Source organism: Vigna angularis, chromosome 1, assembly GCF_016808095.1.
Source record: "Vigna angularis cultivar LongXiaoDou No.4 chromosome 1, ASM1680809v1, whole genome shotgun sequence".
NCBI lineage: Eukaryota > Viridiplantae > Streptophyta > Magnoliopsida > Fabales > Fabaceae > Vigna > Vigna angularis.
In genome coordinates, this window is record NC_068970.1 from 46103869 (window position 1) to 46123044 (window position 19176).

Below are 19176 nucleotides of genomic sequence, written 5' to 3' on the forward strand. Positions count from 1 at the left end.
AAGAATGTATAAAAACCAAAATGTAATATACACAGAAATCGAGAAAAGTTAATGATAAATATATGATAAAAGAGGAGAAACTTACTAATATAATGGATTATGAATAAAATTACAATCAATTATGTAAGTTAATAATTTATTAATAATTATAATTAAAATAGAAATATTAAAATAATAAATAAGCTAAATAAATTTGAATTTTAATAACTTATATAATAATTTATTTTGATATGCTATTGTCAGACCTTAGAAATTTAACTCAAACCCCACTTGTTTAATCGCATTTAATGCGCCCAAAACCCTGTTCAGATTCATTTAAAATCCACCCAAAACTCTGCACACTGACGCCAAGTGTCAAGAATGGAAGGTTCGAAAATCAGTAGTGGAATACCGGTGTCAGCAGGAGAGCGGACGATCGTTTCACATGGGAAGAAAAACGATTTTCTGAAACCTTCTTCCCACTCTCTCTGCATGCACCCTTCATCTTCCAAAAATCTGATCTTTCATTTTCCTCCTCCTTCTCTCTAGAAAACCTTTTCTTCTCTCTACTGTAACTCACTACTCCCTTCTCCGATCCCATTTCAGAAACCATAGAAGAAGTCTCGGCGTCGTGAGCTTCATTCTGAACCGAACAGCTTTAGAATCTGAAATTGGTAAGTCGCTCGTCCCTAGTTGTTGTTCGTATGAACATGCAAACCAAGCCTGGTTGCATGCATTCACTTTGTCTGAATCAAATCTTGGTTCTGTAACTTGTTCTAGTTTGAAAGAGTTGAGTGATCTTGAGGGTAGAAGTTGTAGTTGGGCGAACCAAGAACAATACGTTAGGACGTTTTCACTCACGAATCTAGGTAAGGGAAGCTTAATTAATTTAATTGGCATTTGTATGTTGTTTTACTGTATGAACGTCTGTTGATTGAAGGAATGGATATGATGCATGCTGCTTGATATACATGATAATGGTTGATATGTATGATTGTGAATATGAGTAATCGTTTGGAGTATGAATCATAAATGTGAAATTCTATAAAGTCTGTAAATTGATATTTGATATGAATGTATAAGGTATGGACTGATATGTTGAAAACTTGAGTTCAAAATAGATGAAATTCTGAATATGATATCCTCATTATGATAATGTACGTTCGTTATCGAACGGTCCTCTACCATTCGGTTTGTTCTAGTAAATTATTTTAAAATGGAACTCTTTCATTTGGAGAGAATTTTAGTCAAGAACGAGCGTCCTCGTGTGGAAATACTATGTTTGAGCGTTCGGCTCAGCATAGTTGTACCTCGACATCTGAAATAGAGTAATACGTATATATAAACCCTTTTATGTTAAGATTAGTAGCGTTCGGTCTTATACCTAGCGTTCGTAATAATTAGCGCTCGGTATTACACCTAGCGTCTGTCCTAAGTAGTGTTTGGTCTTATACCAAACGCTCGCATTATTGTATAACCAACCTTGATAAAATAGCGTTCGTTCAACTGTAATAATATTTCCCTTTTTCCATGTTCGGTCATTTACTAGCATTTGACTTCCGTATTTACTAGCATTTGACTTCCGTATGTGAATTATTCTAAAGATAGTCCTTAACACCTTGATTTTCTTCTTGCATTGGATCCGGTCTAAAGCCTCCATACTTGACTTATTTCTTGAGTATTGGTTTGAATTCAAGAGAGTTAGTTCATTTAACTGACTCACGTGGTAATTACCATTCGTCACCGATTTCCTTAGTTTACTCAATCCATTTCTTAAATCTATAAGATATTCTCTTAGTTTTCTTCTGTTCTGAACGGGAGAATTATTGGTCTTATTCTTATCGTTCGTCCTCGTTCTGAAGAGGGCTGAACGTTCGTTATTTTATGTCCTTGTAACTGATGATGAAAATGATAATAAAGTGGAAGATTTTAAAGGATGAATATTATATGAGATGAATAAGCGATTATGGATTTTGAACGAGCGTTCCGGGGAGGAACGACTCCTGTATTGAATATTGGAATTGGTAAAGTATGACTGTGGTTATGCTAATGCTGGCAGTTCATCCTGATGTTCCGTGAGTACTCATCCTCACGTAGAGGGGGTAGGTCATGTGTGGGAACGGCAGGAGGTCCTAGTCCTTAGGGGTACTTTGGATAGGGCTAACCTCGGGTGGCAGCTGTTGAGTGTATCCCAGTTACTACATCACCCGGGTGCAAGAACGCCTGTAGCTACACAGATTCATACAGTCCGGACGGTCCGTCTAGTGATGTTTTTCATATGGTCATATACATGTTGAACTATTCTTGTGTTGTTATAAATGTTTAATTTATATGTTGATGTGTGAATTAAATTACTTAAGCTTACCCTGTGTATTTCTTTGTGTTGTCCTGTATCTGTACGTCCGTCTTGTCATTGCAATGATCATCCGTGTGGATGTGAGCAGACGGCGATGCACTGTTGGAGGACGCGCTGGAAGAGGAAAACCTAATAGAAGTAGAAGTGAAGGCTGAGCAATAGAAGCGTTCGTCTTGTATTTCGTTTTGTATCGTTCGACTGCTTATTTTTCTTTTCTTCTAATTGAACGTTCGATAATTGTTTTGGTTGTAAACCGTTCGTTCATGTTTTCTCGTATCCGTATTGTTTAAGTTGTAAATGACTTAAGTAAGGCCATTCGGCCATAGACGTGCGTTACTTTTATTATAAGACTGAACTGAATTATTATCAAATGTAATTAATTGTATTATATGGTTATTACTGTATTTTGGGATGTTACATTAGTGGTATCAGAGCAGTTTTGTTCTCTTAAGGACACTGTAGGTTATGAGTGCACTATGTTTTGCTGTGTGCTTAATATGTGTTTGATGAGTTATTCTTCAACTCTTTGAACATGACTAACGTTCGTTTTCTTTGCTTCTCAGAGAACTAATGGCACCAAGACCTCCTCCTCCACCTCAACCCACCGACCGTGATACGTCCGACAACACCAGGTTGTTGGAGTCGGTGATTGAAAGACTACAACAGCAGAACACTACCCTGATGCAGCAGAACGCGACGGCTTTGCAGAGTTTGGAAGTCGCTCGCGAAAACTCTGAAGCTACTCAGAGGCAATTGATGGAGATCATTGCCGCTACCAGGAATACACAGGGAGCGTCTTCTTCCAACGCTACCCAACATGCTGAATGGAGCTTGGAAAGCTTCCTTCAACACCACCCCGCCAAGTTTAATGGGAAGTGCCTTCCTGATGAGGCAAATCAGTGGCTGCGGGACATGGATAGAATTTATAACGCTAAGAGGTGCCCGGATGAGAATAGCTTAGCATTCACAGAGTATCTACTGACTAGGGAAGCAAGTCACTAGTGGGCGAGTATGAGGGCTATTTTGACGGACGCCCAAAGTCCCATCACATGGGAAGTATTCCGGAACAAATTTTATGAAGAATACTTCCCAGATAGCGTCCGTTTTGCAAAGGAGGTGGAATTCCTTCAGCTGGTACAAGGTGGGATGTGTGTCTCGGAATATACCAATAAATTCAAGCATCTCGTCCGTTTCAATACGGTGGCCACCAGTGAAGAGTGGCAGTGTAGGAAATTTGAGAACGGACTAAGGAGTAATCTGAAGGTGTTGATCTCTAGTTTATGTATTCGGTCATTTCCTGCCATGGTGGAGAGAGCCAAAGTACTGGAGAAGAATATGGCAGAGGTAGAACGACAAAAGAAGCAACAACAGGTGGTTAGGGGACCGATCGTATCCAGAGGCAATGTTAATCCGAGAAGAACACCTTACACCCGTCCAAACCAACCATCAAATACAAGTGGATCTCAAGCGCTGGTCACTACCAGACAACCTGGACAACAAGGAAACGTTACTTGTTTCCAGTGTGGAGGACCACATTACCGTTCGTCATGTCCTCAGCTGGTGGGAGGAAAACATTGCACTCGTTGTGGAAGAAATGGACACTTGGAAAATGAGTGCAACTTTGGAGGACGAGCGGTGACGAGACCACTGAACGCGGGAAGGAATCAACCAAGAGGTGGTCGAGCCCAAGCGGTTGGGCGTGTATATGCTATAACGGGCGCGGAAGCAGCAAGCTCAGGTACACTTATCACCAGCACCTGCTTAGTGTATGGAATACCCTGTTGTGTATTGTATGATTCGGGGGCGACTCACTCCTTCATCTCGAAGGCGTGTGTTGAAAAACTGGGTTTAGAAGTGAGAGAGATGCAGTTCGACCTGGTGGTATCAACCCCAGCGGCTGGCGAGGTTAGGACGTCCACTATGTGCGTCAGATGTCCTATAGAAGTGGAGGGGCGTAAGTTTAAAGTTAATCTCATCTGCTTACCTCTTCAAGGTTTGGAGGTGATTTTAGGAATGGATTGGTTGGCTACCAATCGCATTCTCATAGATTGTGGTAAGAAGGGATTAGTATTTCCTGATGAAGAAGAAGAAGAGTTATCAGTGACGCTCGGTCAATTGAAGGAAGATATCATGGAGGGCGCCAGCTGTTTCCTGATAATGACGCACGCAGACGAGGAGTTTGGAGGATTAATACTTGAGCGATCGTCCAGTAACGAACTCGGTGGAGGACGATCGGTTGTGGGCGAGTTCCCTGATGTCTTTCCGGAAGAAATACCTGGACTAGCTCCTACTCGCGAGGTTGAGTTCACGATCGACTTGGTGACGACCGCAGCACCCATCTCCGTTCAACCTTATCGTATGTCGCCTACGGAGTTAGATGAACTCAAGAATCAGATTGAAGAGTTGATGGACAAGCAGTTTATCAGGCCGACCGTATCCCCCTGGGTAGCGCCTGTTCTTTTAGTGAAGAAGAAGGATGGCAGCTCTCGGCTTTGTATTGATTACAGACAATTAAACAAGCTGACCATCAAGAATAAGTACCCATTGCCAAGGATAGATGATTTGTTGGATCAACTGCATGGGGCCACAGTATTCTCGAAGATTGATTTGCGATCGGGATACCATCAAATCAGAGTTAAGGAGGAAGACATTCAGAAGACTGCTTTCAGATCTCGTTACGGACACTACGAATATGTAGTGATGTCGTTCGGTGTGACGAATGCACCAGCAATCTTCATGGATTATATGAACCGCATTTTCAGGCCGTACCTAGACAAATTTGTGGTCGTCTTCATCGACGATATACTCATCTACTCCAAGACCCAGGACGAACATGATGAACACTTGAGAATTGTACTTGGCGTATTGAGGGAGAAGGAGTTGTATGCCAAGCTATCCAAATGTGAATTCTGGATGAAAGAAGTTCAATTCTTGGGGCACGTGGTGTCGGCTGGAGGTATATCAGTAGATCCGGCCAAGGTACGAGCGGTATTGGAATGGGAGAGTCCCCGTTCGGTCACTAAAGTTCGTAGCTTCGTGGGACTTGCGGGCTACTACAGACGTTTTATTGAGGGATTTGCTAAGATAGTAGCTCCGCTAACTCAGCTGACCAGGAAAGACCAACCGTTCGCTTGGACCGATCGGTGTGAAGAAAGTTTTCAAGAGATGAAGCACAAGTTGACGATTGCTCCAGTTCTAATTATTCCAGACACAGCCAAATCGTTCGAGGTATACTGTGACGCTTCTCATCAAGGTTTGGGCTGTGTGTTGATGCAAGAGAAGAAAGCGGTACCATACGCTTCTCGTCAACTGAAGATTCACGAGAGAAATTACCCAACGCACGACCTGGAGTTGGCAGCGGTCGTTTTCGCACTGAAGATTTGGAGGCATTACTTGTACGGATCCACATTCCAAGTCTTCAGTAACCACAAGAGCCTCAAGTATTTATTTGATCAGAAGGAGTTGAACATGAGGCACAGACGTTGGCTTGAGTTCTTGAAGGATTATGATTTTGAACTGCTTTATCATCCGGGAAAGGCTAATGTAGTGGCGGACGCATTAAGCAGAAAAGCAGTTCATGTCTCGGTTATGATGGTGAAAGAACTCAGTCTGGTTGAAAGCTTTAGAGATTTAAGGTTGCAGTTCGAGTTGGAACCGAACAGTATTAGGTGCTGTAACCTTAGAATAGCCAGTGACGTATTCGACCGGATCAGAGTGAAGCAGCGAGCGGATGAGGAATTGATGAAAATATTAGTCACGCTCGGTACAGATCAAGCTAAGGATTTCAATATTGGAACGAACAGTCTCTTACGCTATAGGGACCGGACGTGCGTTCCTAATGATGGCGAACTGAAGAGGGTTATCTTGGAGGAAGGACATCACAACCGCCTTAGCATGCACCCTGGCATGACTAAGATGTATCAAGACCTCCGGAAGTCCTTCTGGTGGCCGGGAATGAAGAGCGATATCTCTCGTTTTGTAGCATCATGCCTAACTTGTCAACGAGCGAAGGCGGAACACCAGAGGCCGGGCGGTTTACTTCAGCAGTTGGAAATTCCTGAATGGAAGTGGGACAGCGTCTCCATGGATTTCGTGACCCACTTACCACGCACGGCCAGAAATCATGACTCAATTTGGGTGATCGTGGATCGACTAACGAAGAGCGCTCACTTCTTGGCAGTCAACTTGAAGATGTCGATGACCAACCTGGCCAAGCTGAATATCAGGGAGATCGTTCGTCTGCATGGAGTACCTTCGAGCATCATTTCTGACCGAGACACGAGATTCACATCTCGATTTTGGCAGTCTTTGCAAGGCGAATTGGGAAGCAAACTTCAGATGAGTTCAGCTTATCACCCTCAGACGGACGACCAATCTGAGAGGACCATTCAGACGGTTGAAGACTTATTGAGGACGTGCGTCCTAGATCATCTGGGCGCATGGGATGAGATTCTACCGCTAGTGGAGTTCACTTACAACAACAACTTTCAGCCTAGCATTGGGATGGCGTCGTTCGAAGCTCTATACGGAAGGAAGTGCCACACTCCTTTGTGTTGGTTTCAAGAAGGGGAGAAAGTATTGACGGGACCCGAACTTATTCAACAGACAACCGAGAAGGTGAAACTGATACAAAAGAGGTTGAAGACGTCTCGAAGCAGGCAGAAATCGTACGCTGACAGGAGAAGAAGGCCTTTGGAGTTCGCTGCAGGAGATCACGTTTTCCTGAGGTTGAATCCGACCACGGGAGTAGGCAGAGCCATGCGACCAAAGAAGCTATCCCCTAAGTTCGTCGGACCTTATCAAATTTTGAGAAAGATTGGGCTAGTGGCGTACGAGTTGGCCCTACCTCCTCAACTGTCCATCTCACATACTAGAGTTGGAAGACGTTCGTCTTAGTCAAGACCGGACGCTGGAGATGCAACCAGTCCGTGTGGAAGATAGCCGCACCAAGTACTATAAGGGAAATGACGTTCGTTTAGTGAAAATGGTGTGGGACGAAAAGACTGGCGACGCTACTTGGAAAGTGGAAGATGCCATGAAGGACTTGTACCCTCACCTATTTCCGGGTAAGATTTAATTTTCGAGGACGAAAATTTTTGTAGTTAGGGGGAATGTCGAACCTTAGAAATTTAACCCAAACCCCACCTGTTTAATCGCATTTAATGCGCCCAAAACCCTGTTCAAATTCATTTAAAACCCACCCAAAACTCTGCACACTGACGCCAAGTGTCAAGAATGGAAGGTTCGAAAATCAGTAGTGGAATGCAGGTGTCAGCAGGAGAGCGGACGATCGTTTCACATGGGAAGAAAAACGATTTTCTGAAACCTTCTTCCCACTCTCTCTGCATGCACCCTTCATCTTCCAAAAATCTGATCTTTCATTTTCCTCCTCCTTCTCTCTAGAAAACATTTTCTTCTCTCTACTGTAACTCAGTACTCCCTTCTCCGATCCCATTTCAGAACCATAGAAGAAGTCCCGACGTCGTGAGCTTCATTCTGAACCGAACAGCTTCAGAATCTGAAACTGGTAAGTCGCTCGTCCCTAGTTGTTGTTCGTATGAACATGCAAACCAAGCCTGGTTGCATGCATTCACTTTGTCTGAATCAAATCTTGGTTCTGTAACTTGTTCCAGTTTGAAAGAGTTGAGTGATCTTGAGGGTAGAAGTTGTAGTTGGGCGAACCAAGAACAATACGTTAGGACGTTTTCACTCACGAATCCAGGTAAGGGAAGCTTAATTAATTTAATTGGCATTTGTATGTTGTTTTACTGTATGAACGTCTGTTGATTGAAGGAATGGATATGATGCATGCTGCTTGATATACATGATAATGGTTGATATGTATGATTGTGAATATAAGTAATCGTTTGGAGTATGAATCATAAATGTGAAATTCTATAAAGTCTGTAAATTGATATTTGATATGAACGTATAAGGTATGGACTGATATGTTGAAAACTTGAGTTGAAAATAGATGATATTATGAATATGATATCCTCATTATGATAATGTACGTTTGTTATCGAACGGTCCTCTACCGTTCGGTTTGTTCTAGTAAATTATTTTAAAATGGAACTCTTTCATTTGGAGAGAATTCTAGTCAAGAACGAGCGTCCTCGTGTGGAAATACTATGTTTGAGCGTTCGGCTCAGCATAGTTGTACCTCGACATCTGAAATAGAGTAATACGTATATATAAACCCTTTTATGTTAAGATTAGTAGCGTTCGGTCTTATACCTAGCGTTCGTAATAATTAGCGCTCGGTATTACACCTAGCGTCCGTCCTAAGTAGTGTTCGGTCTTATACCAAACGCTCGTATTATTGTATAACCAACCTTGATAAAATAGCGTTCGTTCAACTGTAATAATATTTCCCTTTTTCCATGTTCGGTCATTTACTGGCATTTGACTTCCATATGTGAATTATTCTAAAGATAGTCCTTAACACCTTGATTTTCTTCTTGCATTGGATCCGGTCTAAAGCCTCCATACTTGACTTATTTCTTGAGTATTGGTTTGAATTCAAGAGAGTTAGTTCATTTAACTGACTCACGTGGTAATTACCATTCGTCACCGATTTCCTTAGTTTACTCAATCCATTTCTTAAATCTAAAAGATATTCTCTTAGTCTTCTTCTGTTCTGAACGGGAGAATTATTGGTCTTATTCTTATCGTTCGTCCTCGTTCTGAAGAGGGCTGAACGTTCGTTATTTTATGTCCTTGTAACTGATGATGAAAATGATAATAAAGTGGAAGATTTTAAAGGATGAATATTATATGAGATGAATAAGCGATTATGGATTTTGAACGAGCGTTCCGGGGAGGAACGACTCCTGTATTGACTATTGGAATTGGTAAAGTATGATTGTGGTTATGCTAATGCTGGCAGTTCATCCTGATGTTCCGTGAGTACTCATCCTCACGTAGAGGGGGTAGGTCATGTATGGGAACGACAGGAGGTCCTAGTCCTTAGGGGTACTTTGGATAGGGCTAACCTCGGGTGACAGTTGTTGAGTGTATCCCAGTTACTACATCACCCGGGTGCAAGAATGCCTGTAGCTACACAGATTCATACAGTCCGGACGGTCCGTCTAGTGATGTTTTTCATATGGTCATATACATGTTGAACTATTCTTGTGTTGTTATAAATGTTTAATTTATATGTTGATGTGTGAATTAAATTACTTAAGCTTACCCTTTGTATTTCTTTATGTTGTCCTGTATCTGTACGTCCGTCTTGTCATTGCAATGATCATTCATGTGGATGTGAGCAGACGGCGATGCATTGTTGGAGGACGCGCTGGAAGAGGAAAACCTAATAGAAGTAGAAGTGAAGGCTGAGCAATAGCATCGTTCGTCTTGTATTTCGTTTTGTATCGCTCGGCCGCTTATTTTTCTTTTCTTCTAATTGAACGTTCGGTATTTGTTTTGGTTGTAAACCGTTCGTTCATGTTTTCTCGTATCCGTATTGTTTAAGTTGTAAATGACTTAAGTAAGGCCGTTCGGCTATAGACGTGCGTTACTTTTAGTATAAGACTGAACTGAATTATTATCAAATGTAATTAATTCTATTATATGATGATTACTGTATTTTGGAATGTTACAGCTATTATTTTAAAAATATTGTTTTTATTTATTAAATTTTATAATCACTTTTATTTTAATTTATCAATAAAAAATGAGCTACAGGTAACTAATCAACATTGATCTCAATAAGTTTTCACTCTGCATAGCTTTAAATTTAATTTATAATTTATTTTAAAACTATTTTTATATTAAAAGAATTTTGAAAATTTATTTTACAAGTTATTTTTTAAATATGTACTAACAATTTCTTTCTTACTTTAAATAATTTAACTTTTCACTCTTTTTATTCTTTTCTTTCATTTGTTTTACTCTCTTCTTCGTCCAAAAGACACAACATTTATTATTTGCACTAGTTTAATCCTTCTTATTTATTAGTATTTATATATTCTATAGTTATTTTTTTTTAATTTTCATTACAAAAAAACGACTAATAAAAATTAAAGTTTTTTTATATAATTATCTATACTACTATATAAATTAAATTCTCTCTTTTAATATATACATTTTATTTCTAATTTTACTCTTTTAATATTATTTTAAATATAAATAATTATTTTATTAATTTTATCCTGGTTGTTACTTTTAAAATGTAACTGTTTTTTGGTTTTTTATTATTATATTTGACTATTCTCTTAAACTAAAATATCTATTTATAATAAAATATTCATCTAAAAAATTACCACAGTAAAATTATAAAAGTTATTTAAATTTATTTTTATAACTATAATAATAATAATAATAATTTTATTACATTGTTATGATAAAAAAATTGAATATAAATATGTTTTAAATAATTTAAATAATACTTTTTAATTAATTTTATTTTAGAAAAAGTTTGCAGACACCAACATGGTTTAGGTGTTTTGACCTGTCTGTATACATTCACAGTCAATAAAAAACTTATGAAGCAAGTAGTTAGCACGCGACCACGCGTAGAGGCATGATTCGGTTCGCAATTGCCACTGACTCCATTTGAAAGGAAAACAAAACCTTTTCCTCTTCTCTTCTCTTTTCTTCTCCATCACTTCACTCATACTTTCCAACAATCCTTCATTTTCCTTCCCATTACAAACAAACCCCATTGCTCACTCAACCAAGGTTCTCATTTCTTTCTTTTTCTTTCTTTCTTTCGTTCATTGTTCTCTTTCTCTTTTTCAATGTTGAAATGTATATGCTTTCAACCACTCTTACGTCCTCAATTTGCTCCTCTGTTCTTATTTCCCTCGCATTCGCTTAGGTATTCCGCGTTTAGTTTCCTTCGTGTCATTTGCTTTTCTGCTTTCTTGTTTGCTTTTATTACTTTCATCATAAATGCATGCTTCTTTGCTTGGGCTTCTTTATGCTGGTAATCGAGTACGTAATGATCGATTTTTAGTTTCCTTTTATAGTTAATATTGGAGAGTGTGTAAAACTACGAATTCTGATGTGTTTTTGTTGGTGAATATATATTTGGGAGTTTACTGCAAATGTTAATTTGGATTAACAAGGATTGATGCTTAGGGGTTAGATTCCCCCTCGCCTTCCAAATACCGATTACAGAAAAAGTTAGGTTTTAGTTTAATGCTTTTCAAACATCCTTCAGTTAAATATTTTACTATCCCTTTAAAGAAAATGCGAAGGTAATGTCTGTGGTTTGTATTTATTCTGTATATGCTAATAACCACTTCAAAAGTAATCTATTGTTAATATGATGACCAGTTTGAAGTGTGTTGCAATAAAACAAGTTCTTGTTGATTTATTTATTTTTTTTGGATTTTCTAGGTTAGTGGATGGTCTGAGCTTTTTGTCATGGAGACTAGGGAACATATTGTTGTTTCACACAAAAAAGCAACCCTTACACCTAAGGCCATAATACACCAAAATTTTGGCAATAAGGCTTCCTATGTGGTAGAGGAAGTGAAGGAGGTTCATCAAATTGAATGTCCTGGATTGAGTATTCCACAAATGGGTCCCTGCCTTTATCGTTGCACATTACAGCTTCCAGAACTTTCTGTCATTTCAGGGACCTTTAAAAAGAAGAAGGATGCAGAGCAATCTGCTGCCGAGATTGCTATAGAGAAGGTATCACTCATTCTGATCAGTCTTAAAAACAAGCATAAGATACAGCTTATGATATAAACAGCATTTACTTGTATTCAGTTACAGTTATTTTGAATCGAGCTACTGCCTTATCTCACATGCCTTTTGGAATTTATTTATTTATTCGAACAAGCATTCTGTAAGTCAACAAGAAGAGGTAGAACCAGTAAATGACTAATTGCTCATGCTGTTACATTTGGCTATAACTTATTTTTTTTAGTCATGCTCTGAAGATGATTGTGGTCAAGTTTGTAGGATGGTTTTGTTTTCTTGAAATTGAGAAAGTCAGTGAGTTTGCCATTGTGTGAATCGTAGTCTTTTGTCTCTTCCAGTGTAATTGAGTGAGTCTTTTAAGTAATATAATGATGTTTGTGTAATGTATCATTCAATTCACTGGAATTTTCCATTAATGTTTCTTGTTTTTTGATTGATGCCCTGTTTTGGAGACTGGGGTGCACTTTTAATGTGGCCTTGATTCCATTTTCCTGATTCATTGTCTCATTGTTTCCAATAGATTTGATGCTTTAGAGAAAAACTATCGAATTTGTTTGATTCTGAAAAGTGAACAAGTAGTGGTACAACGTGCAGACTCATGTATATATAAATCAAAGCTATGGTAAAGACTGGCTAACTAAGCTTCATAACAGACTGATTAAGATGCAGCTGTCACTAAAAGATCTTAACATATCAAGATCCAGCTATCCACTGATTACTTATACTTACGCAAACAGAAAGAGAAAGAAAAACATACAGTATAGACACAAGTATGTGAGGTGCTAATACATCTGAGTAAGTATACACTAAACGTTTCAAACTAAATATAATTTCTCAAAAATGTTATGGATATGCATATATCTTTTTGCCCAACAACGAATGTATTACTACAGTATGTTTTGCATGTGTACATTGTGGTATGGTATTATTGTGATATTTTCTTATATTTATTTCTGCTACATTGGAACTGGATTTATACTGTTATTATATCTTTTATTCAAGTGTTTATTGTCATAAGGATTATGTCATTTTAACTTCCATAATACTACGCAGCTTGGCATATGTACAGAGACCATTGATCCCACTCCACAAGGAGCACAAGAAAGTTTAGTAGCTCGAATCGACTTCATATTTTCCGAAAAGGTAGGTAAGGCATTTCAACTTTGTAGATTAGGTCATGAAGCAAGGACACTCCTCTTTGAAGTGTTGTAGTGTTAAACACATTTCTGATATGAACACATCCCTAACACCCATTAGATATGTGTCTTACCCTCCCAATTAGGTTTGCTATTAAAAATTTATTTTGTTAGTTCAGAGATGTAAGATGACATGTTTGTATGTCTTAGACAATTGAGTTGAAAAGCCAGCAAAGTATAATATATTGTATGTAAAAATGATGTCTCACTTTTTTGTCTTGTTCTTCTATAATTTAATTTTAGTAAAGAGTTTACAATTATCTTTGGCAGCTATATCATGGTTACAAATTACTCAAAACGAAATTTAATTTTTTTATGGCATGCTGCTCTGACATTATCTATTAGTGAATTTTAAATCAGTCTGATACCCAATTTTCTTTTCCATTTGGTACATCTACAGTTTCTTTTATGTGATCATCCTCTTAGTGGTCACATTCGAGCAACTTTGCGGAGTAAAGGTGATCTTTGTGGTTCAATTCCTATTTCTGTCCTTGCTGTGTATGATGCAAAGCTTCTCAGCTTGTGTAAATGTATTAATCCTGATGTGGAAACCAACCCATTTTTGGTTATTTCATACATAAAGAGTGCCACTGCAAACTTGTACCAGTATCTTGCTACTTCTGAACAACATCTCTGTATTAGAAGGCTGACTCCGTATCCACAAGATATTGTAGAGTCATTGATGAAGGAGCATGATTCACTAGAATGCATTCAGGTTGCTGCGATACGCATTCCTAGTTCAGTGGAACAATCTATTGAACAAGTTACTCTTCGTATTTCTTTAAGAGAATACTACCTTGATGTCATTGCAAATGAACTTGGTTTAGAAGATGCTGCCAATGTTATGATTTCAAGGTATGGTGATTGATGACATTACAGCAAAGTTTCTGAGTTTCATTGATAACTTATTCTTGACTTCTTGTTCTCTACAGGAATTTAGGTAAAGCTTCTTCTGAGACAAGACTGTTCTTTACTGCTCCAAAACCATATCTACTAGATCTGTCTTCTAAATTTGCAATCGGAAAAGAAACCCTTTATTTAATGGGATCTCTGAATGTAAGGGCAAGTTACTTTGCTGGGCAAGATATAGCTGGAGATGCAATATTAGCATCGATTGGATATACACGAAAATCTAGAGATATTTTCTATGAGGATGTATCGGTTCGGTTATATTACAGGTCTCTTTAAATTCAAGTGATTTATTGAATTGTTTATTGCATAGTTGTCAAACTTAAATTGGCTTTCAGAGTAAATTACAAGTTATACTTGATTAAAAAAAAGATGTTATTATCTCATGCACTTTTGCTGTTTCATAGTGGCCTACCAAAATATTCTTTTGCTCATGAATCTATGTCTCTGCAAATTGAATGTTTGCAATTGGACTATATGAAAGAGTCTATTATTCTTAAACTCAAGTCTTCCTGCTCTTCTGATAGAACTGAACCAGGGGTTGTAAAAGAATTTTATTGAATATTTAGGATATTGGATAGACCCTGTTTTCTCCCCACTCTTTTCTCCAGATGGCAGATATTTCTCTCTAGCGCCTCTTATTTATAAGCAACATAACATATTTAAATTACTCCAGCTCAATAAACTAGCTACGCAACTAAGAATGGTGTATGGATGCCTAACATCTTCAGAGTTTCGTATGTCATGTGTTACTCATTTTGAGTCTGAGTCATTTGTCCCATGAATTCATTTGTCAAATATTTATTTTGATGAACATCAACTTGTAATTTTGTCTTTTATAGGCAATAGCCAATGAAAATTTTCAACATCTATGTCTGTAAAATTGTTTTAGTTTGCATCATTTACGGATGGTTAGATTTCCATCACAGGATGCTTCTAGGGAAGACACCAGGTGGCATTTATAAATTATCCAGGGAGGCAATACTTGCATCTGAGTTGCCATCAAAATTCACAACAAGAGCAAACTGGAGGGGTTCTCTTCCCAGGGATATACTTTGTATGTTTTGCCGCCAGCACCGTTTGTCCGAACCTCTCTTTTCATTTCATCCTTTCAAAACATCGTCATTATTATCAGGATCATGTTTGAAGGTTGCAGAATCTGGTGACAACGTGATTGAGCATATCAATGGGGTCTGTGTAACAAGTTCAATGCATTCAGATTCAGAGTTGTTTAAATGTGAAATAAAATTACTCTCTAGGTGTGGAGATTTAATAATTTTGTGTTCTCCAAAGGATGGTTATAAAAAGCAGAATGACGCTATTCAGAACGCTTCATTGAAAGTTCTATCATGGCTGAATATGTGGTTTAAGAGTAGGATTGTTACTTTTGAGCGGCTTTGTGAGACTGCAGACGACTTCAATATCCAGATTTATTCCAACAACATTATCAGTGAGATTTTAGCAGGTCAATCAACACACAATGGTCAGCTTAATGCAATTCAATGCAATAATATAGTTGAACCAACCTATATGAATTCATCATTTGACATGCTGGGGAATATGGTGCAGTCTTTAAAGATAGAAGGACCATATTCTGGTGTCTGTCCATGCAATGGATCTTTACCTTGTATAAGGTATTCAGTGTCTTTGGCTGTGGAGAGTCAGAATGTCAAAGAAGTTATTGAAGTATGTGATGAGTTTGAATTTGAAGTGGGAGTCGGTGCTACAGTTTCATACATTGAGGAGGTTGTGATGCAGATGTCTGTTGGCCAGTACGCTTACTTCTCTATAAACTTCCTCTCTTCTGATTTGATTTTTGCTTCAGCTGGTGAATCAGTCAAAATGTTGTCGTTGTTATCTTCTAGTGAGTTGTTTTCTCTCAATTCTCACCCCTTCCCTGGTTCAGTTTGGGGTTAAATTGCTGACTGTCATGGCTTTATATTTTATTGTTCAGAAGACTGTTGTGTAGAATATGAAATAAGTTTGATCAAGGTTGCTGAACCTCCAGAAGAAAGAATGGAGCAGGCTCTTTTCAGCCCTCCTCTTTCGAAGCAAAGGGTCGAATTTGGAGTGCAACAAATTCTAGAATCTCATGCTACTACGTTGGTATACAAAATGTTTCATCTTTGATCTTCTTTGGTTAACCTAAATTATTAATTTGACACTCTCCTTCATGACAGATTGATTTTGGATGTGGATCTGGAAGCTTGTTGGAAGCTTTGTTAAATTATCCAACGTGTTTGGAGAAAATGGCAGGTGTTGATATTTCACAGAAGGGTCTTACCCGTGCTGCAAAGGTCACATTACATTCACTTTCTTTTAACAAAGTTTTTATTTGTTAGGGTTTGTTGGAAGTCTCACATCAACTAGAGATAGGACCAATTCAGTGTATATAAGTGGGTGCAAACCTCACCCTAAAAGCCGGTTTTATGGGGTTAAGTTAGGTTTAAAGTCCACTTCTAACATGGTATCAAAGCTATGGTTACAACCTATCCTAGCGATAATTTGTTGGTTACTGGACATATTGTTCCACCCGTCGGGCCGCTATCGGACCACCCATGTCTAATTCCACGCTCGAGATGTATATACCTCGGCGTGAGGGGGTGTGTTGGAAGTCCCACATCGACTAGAAATAAGGCCAATTCAGTGTATATAAGTGGGTGCAAACCTCACCCTAAAAGCTGGTTTTGTGGGGTTGAGTTAAGTTTAAAGTCTTACAATATGTGCATTGAGGACGCATACTACGACCACCACGTCCTCCTCGGTTGCTTCTGCCTCCTCCTCTTTCTTGTGGTGCTACCATAGCTGATGTTTCAATGCTTTAGATGTACTATAAAGAGCTAGGTTTGGTTTTTCAAAACATATAATGTTGAGGTAGTCTTATCAGAAGAAGATAGATCTTAGAAGTATGCCGAAGGGATGTGTCCCGAGCTTATGCATAATATGGAAAAGGCTTTTATTTTGTCCATTATGTGTGCCAGTCTTTTGTTTGTTCATTAGTTGATGTTAGGAAATTCTTGCTATGTACATAATAGTGTCCGTTATCATAGAAAATATCCAAGTGATAGGTAAACACTTTTATTATTTCTTTTGTTGAAGGTGTGTTTTTTTCAGTTGAGGGAATTTTTTAATATTGGAGGATGATATCTTTGATTAAATTGACAGCTTACTAGTATTATGTACAATACGGAAATTTTCATAATGAAATTGTTTCGTCCATTCGAACCAGCCCGCTTAGTGAAAAAAATACTTTGTTGTAAAAATATTACTTTGGTAGTAAAGCTGCTTTGTTTTGTGTGCACATATTTTGCAGGTGCTTAATTCAAAATTATCTACAAATTCAGATGCTGGTGGGCTATGGACAGGCGTACAATCAGTAATTCTTTATGAAGGTTCAATTACGAATTTTGGCTCTCAGTTGCAAGGATTTGATATCGGCACTTGTTTAGAGGTAAATTTCATTATCCGTTGTTTATTTTGTTCTGCCCTTGTTAACTTCGTTTTGACATGGCTGTCGTCATGTTAGACGTCATCTCTATTCTTTCTTCAAGTCAATAATATATGATTTTATTATTCTTGAGTTTAGAATATGTTGGCTCTCTGATAAACGAGTTTGCCATCAATAACTTAGGGTTTAATTTGTGAAATTGCATTGTGCCGTATGCTTTCTTTATGACTTGTCAATGTTCACATTCTGTCTTCAAGCACCTTAGCCTGGTGTAATGCTGCCAGTGATCTTTATCATTTGTTAGAATATATAGTCTTAAATAGGATTTATTGTACTTTGTGCTGAACCTAGTCCGTAAGAGCATGCTTTGTGCTAGACCTAGTTCATAGGAACATCTTCTACAGTTCTCTTCTCATCCATTGTATCTAATGTATCTCAAACTACTATAAATATGAAAACCTAAGGAGCAGAATATACTCTCTCAATTTCATTATAATTTCTTTGTATTTTTTTTCAAGTTCATTCTTAAACTACTTCTGCATTGTCATAACTAGTAATAATTTTACTTGTATAGCTATTTTTTACTTCCTGCACCAGTTCACGGCAAATATACTTCGTAGTTTATATTCATTAGTTGAATTGGTCTTGTATTATGCTATCACTTTCATGTTCCTATGTCCTGTGGTTACATAGTTTTCTTTTATGCAGCACTACTATGACCTATGAATCAACTTATATGAATCGATGATACAATGCAGGTAATTGAACATATGGAAGAAGATCAAGCTTGTCTATTTGGGGACGTGGCATTAAGTTTTTTTCGGCCAAGGATTCTCATTGTTTCCACTCCAAATTTTGAATACAATGTAGTACTCCAGAAATCGAATCCTCCAGCCCAAGAACAAGAGGAATTAGACGATAAAACCCTCTTACAATCATGCAAGTTTCGTAATCACGACCACAAATTTGAGTGGACCAGAGCACAGTTCAGACAATGGGCATCTGACTTATCTACACGGCACAATTACAAGGTGGAGTTTAGTGGTGTAGGTGGTTCTGCTGATGTTGAGCCCGGCTATGCTTCGCAGATTGCCGTGTTTAAAAGGGATTGGGAACTTGAAGATGATGTACTGAAGCATGCTGACGAACACCATTATAATGTTATATGGGAATGGAATAGTAGAAAGGAATAAACTATTTGGTGTTTGAAAACTATAGTGAGATAAGTAGAGTTATTTTATTCAGGTAATCAGATTGCTGGTGATTTTGAAAGCAGAGTAGCAAGGTAGAAATGATGCTTGGAAAAGACTAGGTGAATTGAAAGGTTTATGTAGTTGGGTACTGACTAGGAAAAAAAGGATAGTTGATATATTTTCATCCATTGCATTTCGTTTTAGTGTATATTGCATCTATTACCTATGTCCCATGAAGAATAAAGAACTTCGAATTAGAATACCATGTGGAGCTCTAGTTGTGATAGATTTTAATATTTTACTTTTCATACTTTAATCATTTCTTTTTTTTTTAAAATTGTCCATATTTTCATCTATATTTTAATTCTTTAATATTTTGGGAATGAAATATGACTATTAGAATAAAATAATACAATGTGAAAAGATAATTTTTCA

General features: G+C 37.9%; 1 protein-coding gene across 3 annotated transcripts; it reads left to right on the forward strand.

The window, feature by feature from the left end:
- The first annotated feature begins 10830 nt into the window (after positions 1-10830).
- LOC108319414 (small RNA 2'-O-methyltransferase) lies at positions 10831-19006 on the forward strand. Of its 3 annotated transcripts, none has more exons than XM_017550538.2 (10): positions 10831-11020; positions 11684-11983; positions 13049-13138; positions 13592-14046; positions 14124-14369; positions 15030-15964; positions 16058-16206; positions 16281-16397; positions 17414-17551; positions 18307-19006. In XM_017550538.2, the coding sequence occupies exons 2-10, from the start codon at positions 11711-11713 to the stop codon at positions 18739-18741; spliced, it is 2838 nt and encodes a 945-aa protein (XP_017406027.1). In that variant the 5' UTR covers positions 10831-11020; positions 11684-11710; the 3' UTR covers positions 18742-19006. The 3 variants fall into 3 exon arrangements, with proteins under 3 accessions (XP_017406027.1, XP_017406025.1, XP_017406026.1); XM_017550536.2 differs by having other exon boundaries at positions 10832-11020; positions 16055-16206; XM_017550537.2 differs by lacking the exon at positions 10831-11020 and adding an exon at positions 11030-11159 and having other exon boundaries at positions 16055-16206.
- Positions 19007-19176: the final 170 nt, after the last annotated feature.

What these genes read in the sequence shown, in the direction of transcription:
- LOC108319414 (XM_017550536.2), top strand. Translation starts at nt 11,711, where the DNA reads ATGGAGACTAGGGAACATATTGTTGTTTCACACAAAAAAGCAACCCTT. An exon ending in ACTTCATATTTTCCGAAAAG is followed by an intron (nt 13,139 to 13,591) that starts GTAGGTAAGGCA and finishes GTACATCTACAG; the next exon opens with TTTCTTTTATGTGATCATCC. An exon ending in TCGGTTCGGTTATATTACAG is followed by an intron (nt 14,370 to 15,029) that starts GTCTCTTTAAAT and finishes TTTCCATCACAG; the next exon opens with GATGCTTCTAGGGAAGACAC.